Below are 19,298 nucleotides of genomic sequence, written 5' to 3'. Positions count from 1 at the left end.
TTAAAAAATTATATAAAAACTAGTTATTAAAACTATTTTTTCCTCTACCTAGCTCCAAGGAAAGAGAGAGCTTACATGGAGCCCAAAGCCCAAATGCCATTAGGCCTGACTACCAGAGAGAAGAATAGGCCTGGGGTGCCCAACAGCATCAGATCCTCTTACCTTGTGAGAATTAAGAACAGCTTTCAGCTCCTCGAGGAGTCCGTGTGCCAACATGAAGCCTCCCAGAGAGGACAGGAGCTTCCGAACTGTCTGCTGGGCCTGCCTCCTCACGTGCCAGGTTCGGCTCAGGAGCACAGCCACAAGGGCCCGGTGATACTGCCTGCAAGCACAGAGACAATTGCTAAGGAAGACCCAAGACAGAAGGGCCCTCAAGGTCTATCTCAGAGAGCCCGGAGAAGTTGAGGGCCATCAGGTTCAGCTGTACGTACTGGACTTTGCTGCCTGGGAGTCGATGAGGGTGGTCAAGGAGGAGCCTCTCAGTCAACTGCAGAACTGTACACATGGCTAAAAGAGATAGGCATGGAGACCAATTACCAATGAACAGGGTTAGCCCACCAATCAGAAATTATCCTAAAGAACAACTTCCCAAATGGCTAATTATTAGCCAAAACAGTTTGGAAAACATCAATTTTTCAAAAATGAGAATATTTCAAGTGCAATTCTTTCTGTTTTACACAGAACTAAACCAGGAGTTTGTCTCCCACCAATCAGCCAAAGCTCTTCAGTTCCCTGTTAAAACACAAGAAAAATCCTCTCGACAGCACCAATTACCCAATCAGCTCTAATTACAGCTACCCTAACAGCTCCATTATTTCCTTGTCTCTACAAATCTCCCAGCTTCTCCCACACACTTCCCCAGCTTGGCAGCCCTCCCCTCTTCACCAGCCTTACACACACCCTGCACACCTGGCCTTTCCTACTTGGGCCAAGCTTATCAACCTGCTTCTTGTGTGCTGGAGAGATGGGATGAGCACAAGACAGGAAATCAGTGGACAGAGTTCAAATCACAGCTCTGTGATAAGTTTTCTCATCTGTAAGACAAGGACTAGCTGCCCTCTGCAGGCAGGTCCCTATGATCCCATTTATACTGATCTCTAATAAGCTGACTGTTGAGCTGAGACTAAAGCAGGGGCTCTTAATCTTAAGGCCACAAACTTGGGGGTGTTTTGTTTTGGGTTTTTTTTTTTTCAGTATAATTGGTCTTCCTGCTAATACTAGACATTTGATTTTGTGCATCTAGAAGCCTGATTCTGAGCAAGGGTCCCTAGGGTGATCTAGGACACCGAAAAGGTGAAGGCCCTCTGGGCCAGCACAAGGATAGCCATTTAAGAGGATCCAACAGGCCTGCCTCCACAGCAGCTGCACCCACCAGTGCCATCACTAACTCACCATCCTCAGAAGCCAGCAACAGGAACTTCTCCGAGGTGAATAGCTGCTTCTTCTCATCTACAATCAGCTGCCAGAAACTATTTAGCTTGGCCTCTGCAAAGAAGGAGACCAACCACCTGTGACAGTGCTACACACCAGTTCCCCTCTGACCCAAAGCAGCCCCTCTCCTAAACTGCAGCCAGCCCAGCTATTCACTCCAGGATTCCTGGTGTCTCACTTTCCATGCTTTGATGCTCATCAAAGAAAACCACCCAAGCTGGAAAAACTCCTCTGACCCAGGCATCCCTATGCCAAATTCCCTCCCCAGTATCTGTAACTAACAGGCTCTTTCTGAAATGAGTGGGAACAGGTCTCATTGTGCAGAACAGAGAAGGGGAGAACCAAGTAGCACAGAGGAGCAAGAAAGCATGAGAAGAGCAAGTTTTACACTGTAACATCTAAAGGTATAAAGAATTCTGTCCTGGACTTTCTGCCCACCAGATCCCTTTCTTTCCCCACATCCAGGAGCAACAGGGCTCAAACACCCACACTTGGCCTTGAAAAGGAGTCATGTTGGATCAGGAAGAAAACCCTATTTCCCCAGATGCAGGTGTCCAAACTGTGACCTAAATACCACCAACAGCTACTTGTGAATGACTTAGAAAGAGTTTGAGGGCTAGTAAAGACCCCTGCCAACCACAGTGCCGCTCTACAAGCTTAGAAAAGAAGGGAACAAAGTTCACCAGAGTCATTCCTGGTGCTAGCTCTGAGGCTCTTCCACAATAAGACTGAGTGACTTCTTACTTCATTACCCAGGTGATGATGGGGGTTGGAGGGGAAGGGATCTTGTTTTACTCTGATTCCACAAACTCTGACATGTCAGGACCCAAGAACCCAGACACGAGTCCACCCACAGACCGCACGTTCCAATGAGCCCAGTGGCTCTGGAACCCTTACCGGCTTGTGTGTCAATCACAGACAGTCTACAGATCAGGACAGCTGCAGCAACACCTTCCGTTACTATGGAAACCTGAGTGCTCTGGGATGCTGCCTTTTCTACAATCTGGATTAGCAGAGGAAGAAAGTCCATTCCTTGCAGGAGTGTGTCACCTGTCAAAAAGTAAAAGATCTCAGGGTTCTGATCCTAAAGTGGCCATAAGGGGCCTTCTGTGGAGAATTATTTCTTTAAATGTCCTCCACACAACAAAAGAAAATGAATGGGGTTGGTACACATGCACAGCTGCCAGATTTTAATCTTTTATACATTAAAACCAAAGCTGGACAAACTGCGCTCCTCTGAGGAAGTCTGAGCCAAAACTTTTCATTGAACTAACCCAGAGCAGAAAGAAGAAGAGAGGAAGCCTATGTCAAACTGAAGTTGAAGCTATCATTTGCCCTCTTTGCCCCTGTTCCCTTCTATCCTTCTAACCTACTCACCCCCGATTCTCTGTCTGTAAGACTCATCCCCTTTCACCCATTGGAGCATTCCTCTTGGGGCCCCAAGGAACCAGTCAGCTCTCATTCTCCTCTAAGATCTGTTCCTGACTTCCAAACCTTCAGCTCTCCCCCAGCCCAGCTTTCTGGCCTCCTTTTGGGTGTTTCTCCACTAGAATGTAAGCTTCTTGAGGTCAGGGCAATCTCTATTTTGTTGCTGGTATATATCCCCAGCACTTCTGTCCTTAAGCCATAGAGGCACACTAAAACTGGTTTCCATCCAGGCTGAGCCCCTGATTTAACAAAAGAAGGAGGTGGACTACTGCGGCATCATGGAGCAGGGTGATGTGCTCACTCCCTCCGATGCACAGATCAAATAAAAGCTTGGGACCATCACTGTCTGCACTTGACTTAAGAGTGGAGGTTTGTGGGCAGGAACAACAATACAAACTGGACGACACATTTGAACTTTAGCAGGGAGGTTTGGTCTACACTTGGAATCATGACGGACTTTGTGCTATGCCATTGTCCTCTCAACACCCAGAGGAGGCAGGCAGTGAAAATCCCATTATGCTCACTTTAGTCCAAGCAGGACATGGCTAAGAGACTGAGCACAGACTTGTACCCACCTCAGATCCCCAAGAACAAAGCTTTAATGCCTTCTTAAAAAAAAAAACAGACAAATAAAGGCTCTGACTTTTCATAAACTAGTATAGCGTTTCTCCTCAAGTTACAAATGGGATACTTAGATGTACGCAAGAGAGATTTCATACAAAGTGCCCAACCTCTTTTGCAGAATTCTGTGAACTCTGCCAAGGCTCTGGGAACCCCTGGGTGTGGAATATTACACAAACCATCAGACTCTGTCGAAGTGCAAGTGGTTTTGCTCTTTTTGATTCTTTGTTATAAGGAATGGCTCACTACGTTGGATGGGAGAGTAATATACTATTAGAAAAACACTATTAGAAAGGGATATCTCACATTGTGGCTCTGGGTAGATATGGAAACAAGCTCTGAGAATTTCCTTTATGATGTCTGAAATGTTCATTCAAAAGTAAAAACAAACAAAAAAAAAACCCTCAAAATTCTATTCATATGAAACTCTCCACTCCTCTGCCACTAATGACCCCAGCTGTATAACTCCTGCTGGTGTGATGACACCAGGAGAGGTGGTCATCTCAGTATAGAATTTTTTCTTTCCTTTTTTTTTAAACAAGTTCAAAATGAATGACTCCCCAAACTAAAGCTTCTGTGAACTAGGAATTGTTCACCTTGATCTTTAGAAAGCAAGAACATCCTTCCACAAATTTGGAAGGTTAAGTTTGTGGTCCCTCTCTAGTTCCTCATTAACTAATTTAGGTTTTTGTGCACCAGAATTCAAAGTGAGGAGGTGTCAACACCTGCCCTTCAGAGCGGCCAGTCTCTGGGTTTTCCAGGACTAGTAGGAAGTGAAATAGTAATAGTCCTCAAAAACTGGTCACAAAATTAAAAACAGCTCCCAGCTCTTGTGTGCCTGCCCTACAGACCCAGAGAGACCCAGATGGACGTGACTCACCTCGGAAGGAAATAAGCATGCACTGCAGATAAGCATGTCTCACAGCAGAGGTGGATGTCTTCAGGCTAAAGGCCTTCTTCAGCCATTCGATAACCTTCCTAGGCACCTCAGTGGTGAAGCGGTTACACCACAGAGCAAGGGTGGAAACGGCATGTACCAAGGTGCCTTCGTGAACTGGCAAAGGAAGGAGCGGCCAATCAGTGTGAATACGAACAACCCAAACTGATCAGGCCACAGCAAGCAAAGCGAGAAGGAATGATATGCGGAAAAAGGAAAGCTGGGACATCTGCACATACACAAACGCACACATACACGCTCCCTCCAGAGACAAGGTATGCAGGTAAAGAGGCCCTCCAGATGGACTCAAATGCCACCAGTCAAAGAAAAGCCTCCAGGGCTCCCGGGCCAGACAGGGGCCACAAGGCCTGTGCTCTCACCTTCTTGTTGGAGGAAAGGAATGAAGAGCTCGGCCACAGTCCCACTCAAGGCTTGGCTGGAAAGTCCAGAGACCACATGGTGACTGAAACTCCCAATCCCTAGAGGAGTGCAGACACCACTGTGAGTAAATGCTTTGAGACAAGGACTCCCACAAGTCAGACAGATGCTTAGCTGCTCTTCTGCTTCCTCCCACTGGTTGGCTCAGGTGAGGGTAGTGTTACTCTGGGGGACAGTCTCCTCCCTGCCAGGGCCTCCCACCATGTGCCCGAGGCCTGTCCTCTCACCACCCTTCTTCATTCAGTTTCACTTTGTGCTTTAGAAACCAAGCACTGGTGCCTGCCATCCCATTTCCACCCATCTCGAGGAATTGCAAAACTTCCCATTTGCTCTCTTCTAGATGTCCTTACTGTTTCCCCATGAGAATGCAGCTCTTTGGGAGAAGGGATAGTTTCAGCCTTGGTCTTCCCCTCTCCAAGCTCAGTCTACCCAGAGCCAGCCCAGAGGAGGCGGTAATAAATACATATTTATGGAGTTCGCCTCTTCCCAGGACTTGGCTTACCCAGGGGTTGAGGAAGGAATTCCTCCTACTTAATCTCATCACCAAACCTGCCCTACGACTGACCCCAACTCTCTGTCCTACCACCCTGTACCTGAGAGGACACTCATCTTCTGAGAAACAATGGTCAGCTTCCCCTCAGAACCTGTCAAAGAGAGAACAGAAACAAGAGACCTACATTATCCAACATTCCAAAACGACCTGGAGGCTGGGATAACATTTTTTTGAAAAAGGCACCCAGGATGAAGAAGGAATAGCACGTCCAGAGCTCAAACTATATTGTAAAGCAACAGTCATCAAAATTATCTTATATTGGCTAAAAACAGAGAGAAAGATCAATGTAATGGACTAGACAAGAAAAAATCAGAAACAACAGAATTCAACGATCCAGTGTTCAATAAACCAGAAATCATAAATTATTTTACGAAAGCACTCCCTATCTGATAAACACTGATGGGAAAATGGAGAACAATCTGGCAAAAATTGGGCTCAGCCCAATCCCTTATGCCACAATACATTCTACATAATCTTAACATTAAAGATCATACTATAAAAAACCAGGAGAGGGGGAACAGCTAGTTCGCTCAGTAGATGGAGAGCCAGGCCTAGAGATGGGAGGTCCTGGGTTCAAATCTGCCCTCAAATACGTTCTAGTTGTGTGATCCTGGGCAAGTCACTTAACCCCCATTGTCTAGCCTTTACCGCTCTTCTGCATTGGAACCAATACACATAATTGATTCTAAGATGGAAGGTGAGGGTTTAAAGAAAAAACTAAACAGAAAAGGAACAGATCATCTACCCCCCACAGTCATGAGTAGGAGGCACCTTCTTAACCAAACAAGGGATAACAGTAATCACAAAAGAGAACAGACAACCCAGGAGACTACATCAAACTGAAAAGCTTCTGCATAGAAGACACTGATGCACTAAAGATAAGAAGGGAAGTAGTCAATTGGGAAACTTTTGCATGAGATTTTTCTGATACAGATTTGATATCCAGTTATGTGAACAATTAGTAAATATATATAAATATGTACAAAACTAATAGTCATTCTCCAAAAGATAAATGTTCAAAGTATATGAATAAGAAGTTCTCAAAAGAACCACAAAATAGTAACAACCACATAAAACTCCAAGTTATAATAAGAGAAATGCAAATCAAGGCAACTCGAAGGTATTACCACACATGGTGAAAATTGGCAAAGATGACAAAAGGTGGCAAGAGTCAATGCTGGAAAGAGTGTGGGAAGACAAGCACATTGGTCCATCATTAATGGAGTTGTGATTTGTTATAACCATTTTAGAAAGCAATTTGGAAATTTGCGAATAAAGTGATTAAAATGTTCATATCCAGGGGCAGCTGGGTAGCTCAGTGGATTGAGAGCCAGGCATAGAGACAGGAGGTCCTAGGTTCAAATCTGACCTCAGACACTTCCCAGCTGTGTGACCCTGGGCAAGTCACTTGACCCCCATTGCCTAGCCCTTACCACTCTTCTGCCTTGGAGCCAATACACAGTATTGATTCCAAGATGGAAGGTAAGGGTTTTAAAAAAAAATGTTCATATCCTTTGACCAAAATTCCATTACACGTTTTATACCTCAAGGAGGCGATTGATAAAAAAAAGTTCCCACAGACACAAATATTTAAAGCAGCACTTTTTTTTTAAACCTTTACCTTCTGTCTCAAGAGCCAAAACTGTATATTAGTTCTAAAGCAGAATAGCAAGCAGTAAGGGCTAGAAAATGCAGTAAGGGCTAGAAAATGGGGGTTAAGTGACTTGTCCAGGGTCACACTGCTAGGAAATGTCTGAGGTCCAATTTGAACCCAGGACCTCCCATCTCTAGTCCTGACTCTCAATCCACTGGGCAATCTAGCTGCCCCCATATAGCAGCACTTTTTGTGATAGCACAGAATTGGAAATAAAGTAGATGCCCAAAGGTAGAGAATGGCAAAACTGGGTACAAAAATATAATGGAATACTCCCAAGCTACAAGAAATGATGAACGTAGGGGCAACTCGGAATCACAGTGGATAGAGCGTCAGGTCTGAAGTTGGGATCACATGCCCAGCATTATACAGCTAATAAGTTTAAGCTCAGTAAGATGAGTCTTCCTGAATTCAGGCACTCTACCCACTGTACCCCCTTGCTGCCCTTTCCCAATTATAGGAATATAGGTATAAATGATAGTCTAGGTCTTAGCTAACATCTGGAAACTTCCTAAAGTACAACTTGAGGCATTGGCCTTCCCCACCATCTGAAAGAGCCCAGAAGGGTTACTCACCCCCAAGGATAGCGAAGAGGTGTCTTGTCAGGGACTCCATCGCTGATGGATCACTGCACTGACGGGCCAGATTCTTCAGCGCTATCACGGCCTCATCCATCAGCTGGGGAGTATTAGATTTCAACTGACCTAATGGGAAGACACACAAAGACATACATACTGAGCTGAAGAACAGGACCATCTTTTCAGTTAGCTATAAAGAAAGGTAAAGGAATCTTCATTTCAGAGTCCTAAATGTAATCTCTAGAATTTGCTTTGCAAAACTCAAACATGCTACATAGTTGAGTCAATTATCTTGTGTCCAAATGTCCACAGCCCTCTCTTCCCTGCCCAGGGTCTTTAACAGACTTAAAAGGTGCACAGGACTTTGGAAATCATCCAGGATAACCCCTTCATTTTGAAGATGAGGACTTCCCACCTGTTAAACACTGTCTCACTCTAAGGATAAAACACATCACGGGCCATTTAAAACACCTCATACTGTCTGCAAAGATGCTTGTCTAAAGCCTGACTACAAAAACTGGAGGGAATATGCAGCTGTCAGTAAGGTGACCAATTCTAAGGAGATTAAGCAACATCACAAAGGAACGGGCTGGAGCTAGGAAGACTCTGTAATTGAGAGGGCCAGTCAAGACTCAGAAGCTGCCTAGCCTCACAACATGCTGCTGAATGACTGAAGAGCACTTGCAATCAGAGGGACTGGCTTCCCCGCTCACTGCTTGGGTAACCCTGGGCACTTTTTCTGTACCTCATTTTCCTCATCTGTAAAATAAAGGAGCTAAGACTGAAAAACCCCTCAAGTCCCATTGAGCTCCAAAGTCATGGTCCTCTAGCTTTCTCCTAAACCACGAAGCAAGAGGAAAGGGGCAGCAAACTTGGGAGGGCCAAAAGGGCCTTTCTTTCCTCATCACCTATCAACAAGTCAAAAGTGAGATGCTAGCTAGGGCTTCAGACAGAATGGCTCGTCACCCTACCAGAATGGCAGAAAGGGAGAATTCATTTCTAACGTGGCAGATTCAGGACAAATTAGAACTATCCAAGACAGAATGATCATAAACAGGAATTGACAATAGGGAAGATTAGTAAAGTAAGCACTTAATTGCACTTAAGCATCTGGATCTAATCTGTCTCCAAGCAATGGGACTATGTAAATATAGTAGGAATTCATATGAACAGCATCCTTTTTTAACAGATTTTTTTTTTTAATTAAACCCTTACCTTCCATCTTGGAATCAATACTGTGTATTGGTTCTAAGGCAGAAGAGTGTTAAGGGCTAGGCAATGGGGGTCAAGTGACTTGCCCAGGGTCACATAGCTGGGAAGTGTCTGAGGCCACATTTGAACCCAGAACCTCCCATCTCTAGGCCTGGCTCTCCATCCACTGAGCTACCCAGCTGCCCCGAGATTTTTTTTTTTTAACAGAAGCACACTATCTTACTTTAGACACAGTTATGTCTATGAGAAAGAGTCCTTTGTGGATGGGACCTTAGAGGTTATCAAGTCAGACCTATCCTCTTACAGCTAAGAAAACAGGTAAGAATAAATATCCCATGAGCCCAGCCACTGCCACTGCAGCAGATCACAGAAACCAGAGTCCATAAATGCTCAAGGCCACCCCACCCAGAGCCAAGTCACCACACTGCCTGATTTCTGACTTTAGCCTCACCCCTGATGCAGCAACTCCAGCACATGTTCCAGGGACCTCCCCATAAAGATACAGCAGGGCTCACAACACTTACTAGCTAGTCCTTTCACGATGTCCAGGGCATACTGGCTGAGGTCAAGGGTCACTGATGCCAACAAACAGGAAACAGCTAAAGGTGGGGGAAAAACACTGAGTTTCAAATGTATCTAATTAATCCATTTGTTTGATTCAAAGATGACTCCAACTGAAGTCCAGGAAACCATTTCCCAAGAGTCTATTTGTTCAATCTCTACATTCACTCGGAGTGAGAATCATGGAGTTGCTCCATCCCCCTATGTGAAGAGTTTCAGATTCCCACCAGTTAGCATGCCAGGCTGTCCCAAATTCTGCTGAAGACACTACCATTTGGTCTTAAGTATGCTCCACGTACCCAACAGGAAGAATCCGAGCTGGAGAGCCACAATAAGCCCCCTCTTCTCCTCCTTCCCCAACCCTTTCCATTCCAGAAATGAAGGGGCCCCTTCTCTAGATGGGTCTCCATTAGACAAACGAATCCAGCAGAGCTAGATTCTCATCGTGATCCTAGTGACCAACCCTATTTCCAGGGATCAGCGATTCTCCTGGCCTGTGACCTCTCATTGTCACCTAACCAGCTAGCCTGCCTACAACTCACTTTCAATGACATTCTCAGGGCTCCGAAGTAAGGATTTCTGCAGGGAGGGCAGGACCAGGTCCTTGAATTCAGAATGTGAAATGTAGCGGAGAACTGGGGCACAGTTGTCCTATAGAAAGAATACAGTCAGACCAATACCCACAACCTGATGACTCAGAATGAACTAAGAGATAGGGGCAGCCAGGGCGCTCACTTACCAACAGGTACCTCTGAGGTTTGACTTTGCTCATCAGAATGTTCTTCAGGTAGAAATCCAGCAGGGCACTCTGGAGAAGCAATGGCCTAGTTGGTCAGAGGGCTTCTCTGGTCACTGCTCCAACCCCTCCCTCTGCTGGGCAATCTCCTCCATAAAGCAAGAAGCAAGACTCCAAGGAGCCATGATTTCATCAGTCTGGGCAGTCCCTCCCTCACGTAGCAGGACTCTCACTATGAGTTGGCAGGTCTTAGAGAGACTGTGGCTAAAAAAATCTATCCCCTGTGGACAAGCTTTGAACTTCTCCAGGCCTAGTCTCTGCTGGCAAAGTCAGGGTCACTTCCAGGCCACAATGAGGAATCAGAGCATTTACTCCATCTTATTGTTCCCCCATCTGATGCCATCATCAGAGGAGGCTTTAGCTCAAGGGTCAAGGGAGAGAAACCTTGTCTTTATGTCTCCAGTGAAGACACTAGTGAAAAGCTAGTCTCCACTGAGGCCCTCGGAACCCAACAGCAGCCTTCAGACCCATCTCAGACCAGCCTCTGCTGCTGGCACCAGCTGGACCCTGATGGGGCACCAAGAGCCTTTCCCTTAGCCAACCCACATGACAGAACAAGGCCCAGGACTCCCCACCCTCTTGTCCCCCCCAGGGCCTCCAACTCGCCTTGTGTCTGTTGACCACGTCCATCTCTTTCTGGCTTGTGCAGAACTGCACCAAGAGCCCCAACATGCCAGCGTAGTTCTGGTTGGGCTCAAGGCTAAGAATGATGGACAGGTACTGGTCTACTAGGCCTGGGTTCTAAAGAAAGAATTACCAAGGGGGTCAGAAAAGTGAATCCCAAAACAGAGCCAAGATCAACCCCTCTCAGCAGCCCCATCACCTCTTTCCACAGTGTGTTCAGCTTCTTTACAGCACCGTCTACTGCATGCTTGTGAGAACCGCCCAGGACTTCCAAAAGAAGCAGACACTGAACCTCCACCTGTCAAGACCAACCAGAGCCCAGATCAGAGCAGGAGCAGGGACTAGAGAAGGGAGCCTGTGTGCCTCTCTGCAAAGGAACAGAGCCACCTGAGCACCATCCCCAACCCCCAAAGGGACAGAGAAAAAGACTGCCCAGTCAGCCTCCTCCCTGGGCCCACAACACACACGGCTCATTCCACCTAGCACCTTGGCCCACGCTGTTCTCACACCTTTCCCACTTCTATCCAACTACTGTGAAAACCTCCTAGGGCCAGCTCCTCCCGACTCTCCCTCTGGGCCTTTCTCTGGCCACCAGCACCAGGACCAGGCACCCTTTGAGGCTGCTGGCTCAGAATCTGTGACTTATCCCTAGACCTGCCCCCTCCACAGCCTCTGGCAGCAGCTGCAGACCACCTTCATCAGCCCTAACCATTTCTTGAGGATTGCCTTCCACCTAGTAGGCCCTCATTAAATGCTTGTTGTATGGGTTTTCAATGGGCGCAGCAGGGAGAGAAGATAGCACCGGACTGCAGTATCAGAAGACCCACAACTGTGACACTATTTCTGCCATTTATGGAGGATCTTAAGAGAATGATCACCCTCCCCCTTGCACACATGACAAAGCCAAAGGACAGGGAGATGACGCCGCTGGCCTAAGGGCCCACAGAACATATGTGGCAGAGCCAGGTTTCTCAAGACTGGGCCAGGGCTCTTCTGGCTATGTCCCAGCACCTTCCCAAGATGACTCCAACAAGCTCCTCCAAACTCTAGAGTGCTTGGAGGTCTATGAAGTCTTTCCCCCATAACAACTCTAAGAAGAAGAGGCCACTGAGGTTCTGAGGTTTAGATGACCTGCCCATACAGAAGGAAGTGTCAAGAGGCAGGATTCAAATACCAGATCTCCCAGCTCTAGCACCAGCACTCTTTCTATTATGTCCAATGTACCCTACTGTCCACTTTCTAATCAAGAGTGCCCAAGCACAGTTTCAATGCAGATACTCTGCCCTAGGTACTGATTCAACTACCCAATGGCCAGTGTGTCACTAATGTAGCCGTCCCATCAGTGTCCTTCCTCTCAGACAATAAACTCCTAGAGCTAAAAGGGATTTATAAGAACTCTCTTGAGAGTTCAATGCTTTTAAAAAAATCAAGTCAAGACAATAAGGACTTATAGGGTGCCTACTACATGCTAAAGCTGGAAATGCACAGAAAGGGGTAAAAAGAGAAGTCCCTGTCCTCCAGGGGCTCATGGTCTAATGAGACAGAGTGCAAACACCTCTGTATAAAAATGTTGCATGTGTCTGTGTATAGCTGCATGGCTGCATACACATACCAAGACACATACACATGGACACAATAAGTTAGAGCTAATCATAGGAGAGGCTCTAAGGGGAAGGAGGGCCAGGAAAGGTTTGTGTAGAAAAAGGGGCTTGACTAGACCCTTGAAGGAAGCCAAGAGGTAGAAAGAAGGAAGGAGGGTGGCCCAGAAGTTTCCAAGTGACTTATTTAGCCTTCTGGGCTTAGCATATACACAAGAGGAAAACTCAGGAAACCAGAAAGGCTCAAAGACTTTTCAGTGTGGAAGCTAGAAAATCAAGAGCTGATCCTGAAGCCAGAAGCCACTGAGCTGTGTGACCTTGGATGCATCACCAAACTCTGCTGGGCTACAACTAAGCTGCCAAGCAATGGCCAATTCACACTGGCAGAATGGTCTTCCTTAGAGGGAGCTCACGGGTGCAGATCAGTAGGAGAGATACTGAAGCAAGAACCAAAAAATTAAAGGTTCCAGATCTAGCTGGATCAGGGCCAACACTCAAATCCAAATTGTGGCAGGGATCTCTAGAGCAAACTGCCATGCCCAGGTCTCTCTTGATTCCCCTCCCCAGTGTGTTTACTAACAGAGGCCTCCATGCCCAGTCATCCCACATCCCTGCCCTCCTGAGAGCCCTGGCTGTTGTGCTACAAAGCAGTTCCCTTGGACCCAGAGCTACCCACCAGCTTCTTCCAGGTCTCTCCTTGTCTCTTGGCTCGAGTAGGAAAGACAACACGGACGAGCAAGCAGGTCCAGGACAGTGCCAGCAACGCGGCAGATCCACTGCTCTTACTGGGACAAAAGAGAGAAGGTGAGGACGGAGACAGGAATTCCCCCCAAAATGTTCTACAATGGGTCGTAAAACGGAGCTGACTTTAGTAACTCAATTAGCATCTGAGAATGCTGCCATGCAGTGAGACAGGCAGTATTCCCTGTGGATTACTTTGGATGGGAAGCTAAATGGCTCTAATCTAGGCTCACCGCAGCATGGCCAAATCCTCTAGGGGATGGTGGAATAAATTATGGCATATTAATGGAATGTTACTACACAAAACAAATCATGAATTCAAGGAAACCTGAAGACTTAAATGAAATAATAGTGAAGAAGGAAAAATAAAGAGCAAGTTATCAGTTATATAGCACTTAAAAGTCTACAAAGCACTTTTATAGATATTCTCTCATCTGATCCTCACGACTCTCTCATACAAGTATACTATCATCATTTATCAGAGAAGGAAACTGAGGCCCAATGAAGGGAAGGAGAGGGGCTTGCTGAGGGTCACATGCTAGTAAGTGTGAGTCCGAATTAGTCCTAACTTCAAGTCCAGCACTCAATCCACTGCACCACCAAACGGCCTAGAGAATATAACTTCAAAATAAAGACAGAATTAAATGGCAAGAAAATTAATGCTGAGGAAGCCTTTGCTACTAGCTAATTGCATTTAATAAATGTTTGTTTTTAACAACATTTCTATCAGGCTTTCACGTTTCCAAAGTGCTTTACCAAGATTACCCAGGGAGGGAGGGACCTAGTGCTGGTATTGTTGTCCCTGTTTTATGGATGCTCCTAAGGAGGAAAAGCAACTCAACAGTCCTAAACAAAACAACTCGTTCCACCACAAGGCAGCTAAGTACAATCACTTACAACCATTCTAAATGGATTGGTTTGCTTAGTTTTCCATTTTGGTTGTCTGTATTTGGATTTTCTTTCATTCTTGTTCATACATTTGAAGGCTGGTACAGATAGCTATTAAAGTTACAACAAAAAGCCATGTGTGGGGGCACCGAGCCCAGAATCAGGGGGTCCTGAGTTCAAATCTAACCTCAGACACTTCCCAGCTATATGACTCTGGGCAAGTCACTTAACCCTAGCTCTTGCCTCTCTTCTGCCTTAGAATTGATACTAAGGCAGAAGGTAAGGGTTTAAGGAGAAAAAAAAAGGCACATGTGTATCTATATGCACACACAAACATACTCTATGTGTATGTGGATACATACATATAATTTCTATAAATATGTTTGTACATGTAAGTGCATGCATATTCCCATGTGTGAATATACATACATGTAGTTTATTGTTGTAATATCCAATAACCAATATCAGTTTTCAAATGTATAAACAAGAATAAAAGAAAACAGAAACAAAAACCATGAAAAAAAATAATTTTAAGCCAATTAAAAATCATTATAAATGATTATACATGTAACTGTCTCATGGGATGGGTGGTCCATATACGCTTACATAAAAAGAAACAGAGGGGGCAGCTGGGTGGCTCAGTGGATTGAGCCAGACCTAGAGACGGGAGGTCCTAGGTTAAAATCTGGCCTCAGATACTTCCCAGCTGTGTGACCCTGGGCAAGTCACTTGACCCCCATTGCCTTGCCCTTACCACTCTTCTGCCTTGGAGCCAATACACAGTATTGACTCCAAGATGGAAGGTAAGGGTTTAAAAAAAAAGAAAGAAAGAAAGAAAAAACAGAGCCCTGGAACTTCCCGATCCCATTTCCCAACCTACTCTGCAACCTACAAGGTAGGTAACGTTCACCTTCAGATTCCTCCCTGTAATGGTAGAGGACAAGACTCTGGAGCCAAACTCCCAAGGGTCAAGGACACATGGACAGACTCCAACCACCACCTCAGAACTGTCCTTCCTCCCCAGAGAGCTTGTCGATTATATGTTCAGAGCAGGTTTTCCCCTCAGTTTTGGGAGATTACAACCTTTAGTCCTTACCTTGGCACACCTGCTTTGCCACCAATGCCTGAAGACTGCAAAGACTGCAGCAGGTTCTTCGCAGTGGCCTCAGGCTGGGCTTCTGCCAGTTGTTGGATTGCAGACTGTAGGGCTCTTCGAGACGCTGCATCTCTACAGAAAAGAATGGAAAGCAAGGGAATGGGTATAATGAGGCAGTCAATACAGCCTCTCTCTCTCTCTCTCTCTCTCTCTCTCTCTCTCTCTCTCTCTCTTTGGGGGGGAACGACAATTCAGGCAATTTCTTACTAGGAGAAAAAGCCCTTCTTTCTCTGCTACCCCAAATGTCATTTTAATGAGAGCCAAGGTGCCTATGTTTATTAGGGATGAAGAACCATTAGCATTTCCAAGCTATATTCTGGGAAAACTGAAGCAAAAGGGAGAACAACCACAGGACCAAACAGCATAAACCCAGAGAATTAGGAGCTGTCCCAACAAGTCCCAACACACAGGGACAGAAGAGGTCTCTGAAGAGTAATTAATATTGGGATATAAATTGGAATTCTTGAAAAAGTCAGCCAAACCCACGTTGCTCTCAGTTACATCATTCCTGATTTGCTGGCCACAAGTTAAACCACCCATACCACAAGACAAAAAGCCTGTCCATCAATATGTCTGAGCAGATGTGACAGTTCCAGGAGAGAAAAGAGGAGCAGGTCTCCTTTCAGAGAAAGTGTTTTGTTACTTTAACCAAAAACAGGTCTCACAAAGGAAAGACTCAATACTGGTCCCACATTCCCAGAAACATGAATCAATAAAGAAAATCCAGCAAATCAGAGCAAACAAGACCAAAACCACTTATAGGAGTCACAACACCAAAAGTGTTGACTGCAGAAGACTACAGAATGTTTGACCTGAATGCGAGAGACTTTAAGAGATCATCTAATCCAAGGGTTCTCTGCCTTTTTTGTTCCAAGGGTCTCTCTTTTAATCTAGTGAAGCCTGTAGACTACTTTTCAGAATAATGTTCTTAGATGCATAAAATAAAATACAAAGGATTAAGGAAACCAATTCTTCTGACATGCAGTTATTGGCATGTTCCTGATGGATGTCAACCAAGGAGCAAACCAAGATTTGGAGAGACTAACTGTCCAATGTCAGAGATCAAGACCCCAGGAGGGCTCCCCACCTTGCAGGACCTTTCTCTCGATGACTGTCAAAGAAGCTCCCTTGGGCCACCCTCACCCCCATCCAGAGACTCACCTGTACCGATGCAGAGTCAGGCAGAAGAGCTTGCAGAGGCCTTTCACCGCTCCCTCGGGCAGGTCTGAAATCAAAGCATTCCCAAGAGCTCATTCATTAACAAACAGGGAAGAAGGGCCCACTCTGAGCAAAGCAGCAGGAGAGCAAGGGGTACGAATACCTGGAGGCACCAGATGTGGTCACTGACCTCAGGGCTGGAATTTAGTTAGGGATGTAGCTCTTCATGTGGCTCTTTCTTAACTAAAAGCAGAAGGCAGAGCCTGCTATGCCTACAGTCTACAACTATTTCCTAACTGAATGAGTGGCAGAGGCATGAAGTAACACGGGACTTTGGAGAAGAGTGAAAATCATTTCCAACGGGGCAGGCAGAAAGGGTTCCAGAGGATGTGGACTTGAGAAAGGCATAAACTAGATAGGCTGAGGAAGAAAGAATCCCAACCAGTGCAAACCACCAAACAAAAGGGCAGTGGCAGAAATTTACAAAGAGGGTTCAAAGGACAGTGAGTAGATCACCCCAACTTTGAAAAGCCACAGGAGGTAAGGCTGTCAAGATAAATTGGGGTCTGGTCATAGAACTCAAGCTTCAGTTTGAATTTTCTCTTGAAAACAATGGGGAACCAGGAAAGGTTTTGAGACAAGGAGCAACATGATGAAGGTATTCAGTCCTTTATTCACTTAGCTCTTTGCATCCCAACACTTAGTCTAGTAGCCTACACACTCTAGGTCCTTAATCAATGTTTGCTGAATTGAATTAAATTGATCTGCTGGCAAGTACAAGATGGTCTACAGCAGAAAAAGAACTGAGACTAGTGAGAAAGAACAGTAAGGAGATAATAATGCTTAGGAAAAAAACAATTCATGTTGATTTGATTTCTGACTAGGAGGTCATGATGAAAGCAGCTAAATATAGTAGGAGTGTCAAAGATTCAAACAGGGAGAGATGCCAGAGATTGAGAAGTCCCAGCGCTGGCCTAGCACAGTGCCTCACACATGCTGGAATACAGCACTTGAGCAAAAGTATTCACTAAAAGCTATAACACTAATCCAGGGGAAAAGTAACAAAAGGTATGAATTCAATCAGAAGTAAGGGGGCTGAAAAGAAAAAGAGATGATGGAAGCAATGCTACAAGGAAGAACCGGCCGAAATAACCGGTTGTCTCTGGAAAGAGGCCAAGGTGACCCCAGACAATTCCGGGAGAGGTAAAGGACAAACAATAGTTTGGGGGGCTGGACCAATCATGGTGACTAACTATAGCCATTCTGAAAACCCTCACCTCTCCTCCCTCTGATAAAAATCTCACGCCACCTTTTTAACCTGGAGATTTGATGTTTTATAAAGGAAGAGACCCAGAGCCATAATCACATCAAGAATATTGTCAGAAAGATGAGATGCAAAGAATTCCAGCAGCAGAGGAAACCCTCTCCACCATGGCAGTTAAGCAGAACATTCAATACAACATTTACTTGGTGACCATGTGATGTTAGGGGCTAGGGAGACAAAGACAAAAAAAAAACATTCCCTCCCCTAAAGGAGCTAATATCCTACAAGGAGAAGCAAATTCAAGACTGAGGAAAGACTACATTAAACAACTAACTACTGAACAGTTTACAATCAAGCAAGAATGGCACTCAACAGTTCCTTCATGCCTTTTTTGACCTGAGTACATAGCGATGTGAAAATCTAAGTACACACAGTTCTCACTTTACATAAGTCTGCATTATACAAACTTGACTTTAAGTAAAGAGTTCTGAAAGAAATCGGCACTCCAAAAAACAAAAACAAGCCTAGATTGACTTTACTATGTAGTACTACACGCTCTCTGCTCCTGTTCCTTGCTTGGTCCTCCACAGCCTCCCACCCCACCTCACCCCAAAAAAATTTTTTTTTCATGAGAAAGCAGGACAGGCAGAGAGAGAATGCCACTGCTGCTCTGGATCAGGTGCTTGGCTTGAGACCTCCAGCATGAAAAGAGCCTTTTGCCCAGTTCTGCCCACTAAGCCATGTGTCCATTCCCCCTCCACTAGGTGTTTCCATCCTAGCCTCCTGCTCTTGCTTCCCTGTCCTTGAACTGTGTGCCTGCCCCCTCCTTCCATGGGTGCCAATGGCCCCCTTCCTGCCTCTCTCCTTCCCTCCACTCTTCATTATGTAAAAATCCACTTTACGTAGAGGTCTTCCGGACAGTCCACTCAGTAAAGCAAGAATTGCCTGTAATTTTACAAACTTCAAATACCTGGGACCTGCCTCACTTTATTGAAAAAACTGAGAACATATTTCATGACTTCCCTTCTTTGCATCTTCTAACTCCCACTGTCTCCTCCTTGACTCCAGGCTGTGATGAAGAGATGGCCCTTCTCCTGGATAAGGCAATACTTCTTCATGGGCCACTGATTCCATGCCCTATCTTGGCCATCTCTCTCGCTCACATCTTCAGTTTCTCCCCATTTCTCCAAGTCTCTCTCACACTTAAACCTTGCCTACCACCCTGCCTAGCTGTCATCCTCGGCCCCTCCCTCCTGTCTCAGCCACTCTTAGAAAAAGCTGGTCTTGTTCTGCTCCCTCTCCTCTCACTCTCTTCTCGACCCTTTGTATCTGACTTCCAAGCATATCCTCAAAAGAGATGCTCTCTGCAGAGCTGCTGAGGATCTCCTCACTGCCAGATCTCAGGGCCTTTCCTCAATCCTCTTTCCGACAAGTGACATAGCTGATCTCCCTCTCCTCCTGGACACTTTTGCTGGATCATCACCACATCACACAGCTCTGTCCTGGGCTCTCTTTTCTCCCTCTATATGGGACCACAAATTAATGATCTTCCCTGTGCAAATATCCCAGATCTACATATTTATATCCCATCCAAGTCTCTTCTAAGCTGAAGTTCGACATCACCAGTTCCCCAAAAGATATTTCAAACTAGATGTCCTAC

General features: G+C 45.6%; 1 protein-coding gene across 1 annotated transcript in view; it reads right to left on the bottom strand.

Moving 5' to 3' along the window:
* GCN1 (GCN1 activator of EIF2AK4) overlaps nt 1-19,298 on the bottom strand; it is a 71,037-nt gene that overhangs the window by 44,230 nt on the left and 7,509 nt on the right. Inside the window, exons 3-18 of the mRNA XM_001363430.5 lie at nt 16,378-16,441; nt 15,157-15,288; nt 13,108-13,216; nt 11,033-11,131; nt 10,816-10,950; nt 10,153-10,221; nt 9,956-10,064; nt 9,377-9,451; nt 7,638-7,766; nt 5,449-5,499; nt 4,798-4,896; nt 4,361-4,534; nt 2,329-2,481; nt 1,393-1,485; nt 432-507; nt 163-322 (exon numbers count right to left, since the gene is read on the bottom strand). Of these exons, the coding sequence (XP_001363467.1) occupies nt 163-322; nt 432-507; nt 1,393-1,485; nt 2,329-2,481; nt 4,361-4,534; nt 4,798-4,896; nt 5,449-5,499; nt 7,638-7,766; nt 9,377-9,451; nt 9,956-10,064; nt 10,153-10,221; nt 10,816-10,950; nt 11,033-11,131; nt 13,108-13,216; nt 15,157-15,288; nt 16,378-16,441 (1,727 nt within the window). The remainder of the gene's footprint in view (nt 1-162; nt 323-431; nt 508-1,392; nt 1,486-2,328; nt 2,482-4,360; nt 4,535-4,797; nt 4,897-5,448; nt 5,500-7,637; nt 7,767-9,376; nt 9,452-9,955; nt 10,065-10,152; nt 10,222-10,815; nt 10,951-11,032; nt 11,132-13,107; nt 13,217-15,156; nt 15,289-16,377; nt 16,442-19,298) is intronic.

The sequence above is a fragment of the Monodelphis domestica genome, chromosome 3 (assembly GCF_027887165.1).
Source record: "Monodelphis domestica isolate mMonDom1 chromosome 3, mMonDom1.pri, whole genome shotgun sequence".
Lineage (NCBI taxonomy): Eukaryota > Metazoa > Chordata > Mammalia > Didelphimorphia > Didelphidae > Monodelphis > Monodelphis domestica.
Note: the sequence above shows the minus strand (reverse complement) of the source record. Positions and strands in the feature narration are given on the sequence as shown.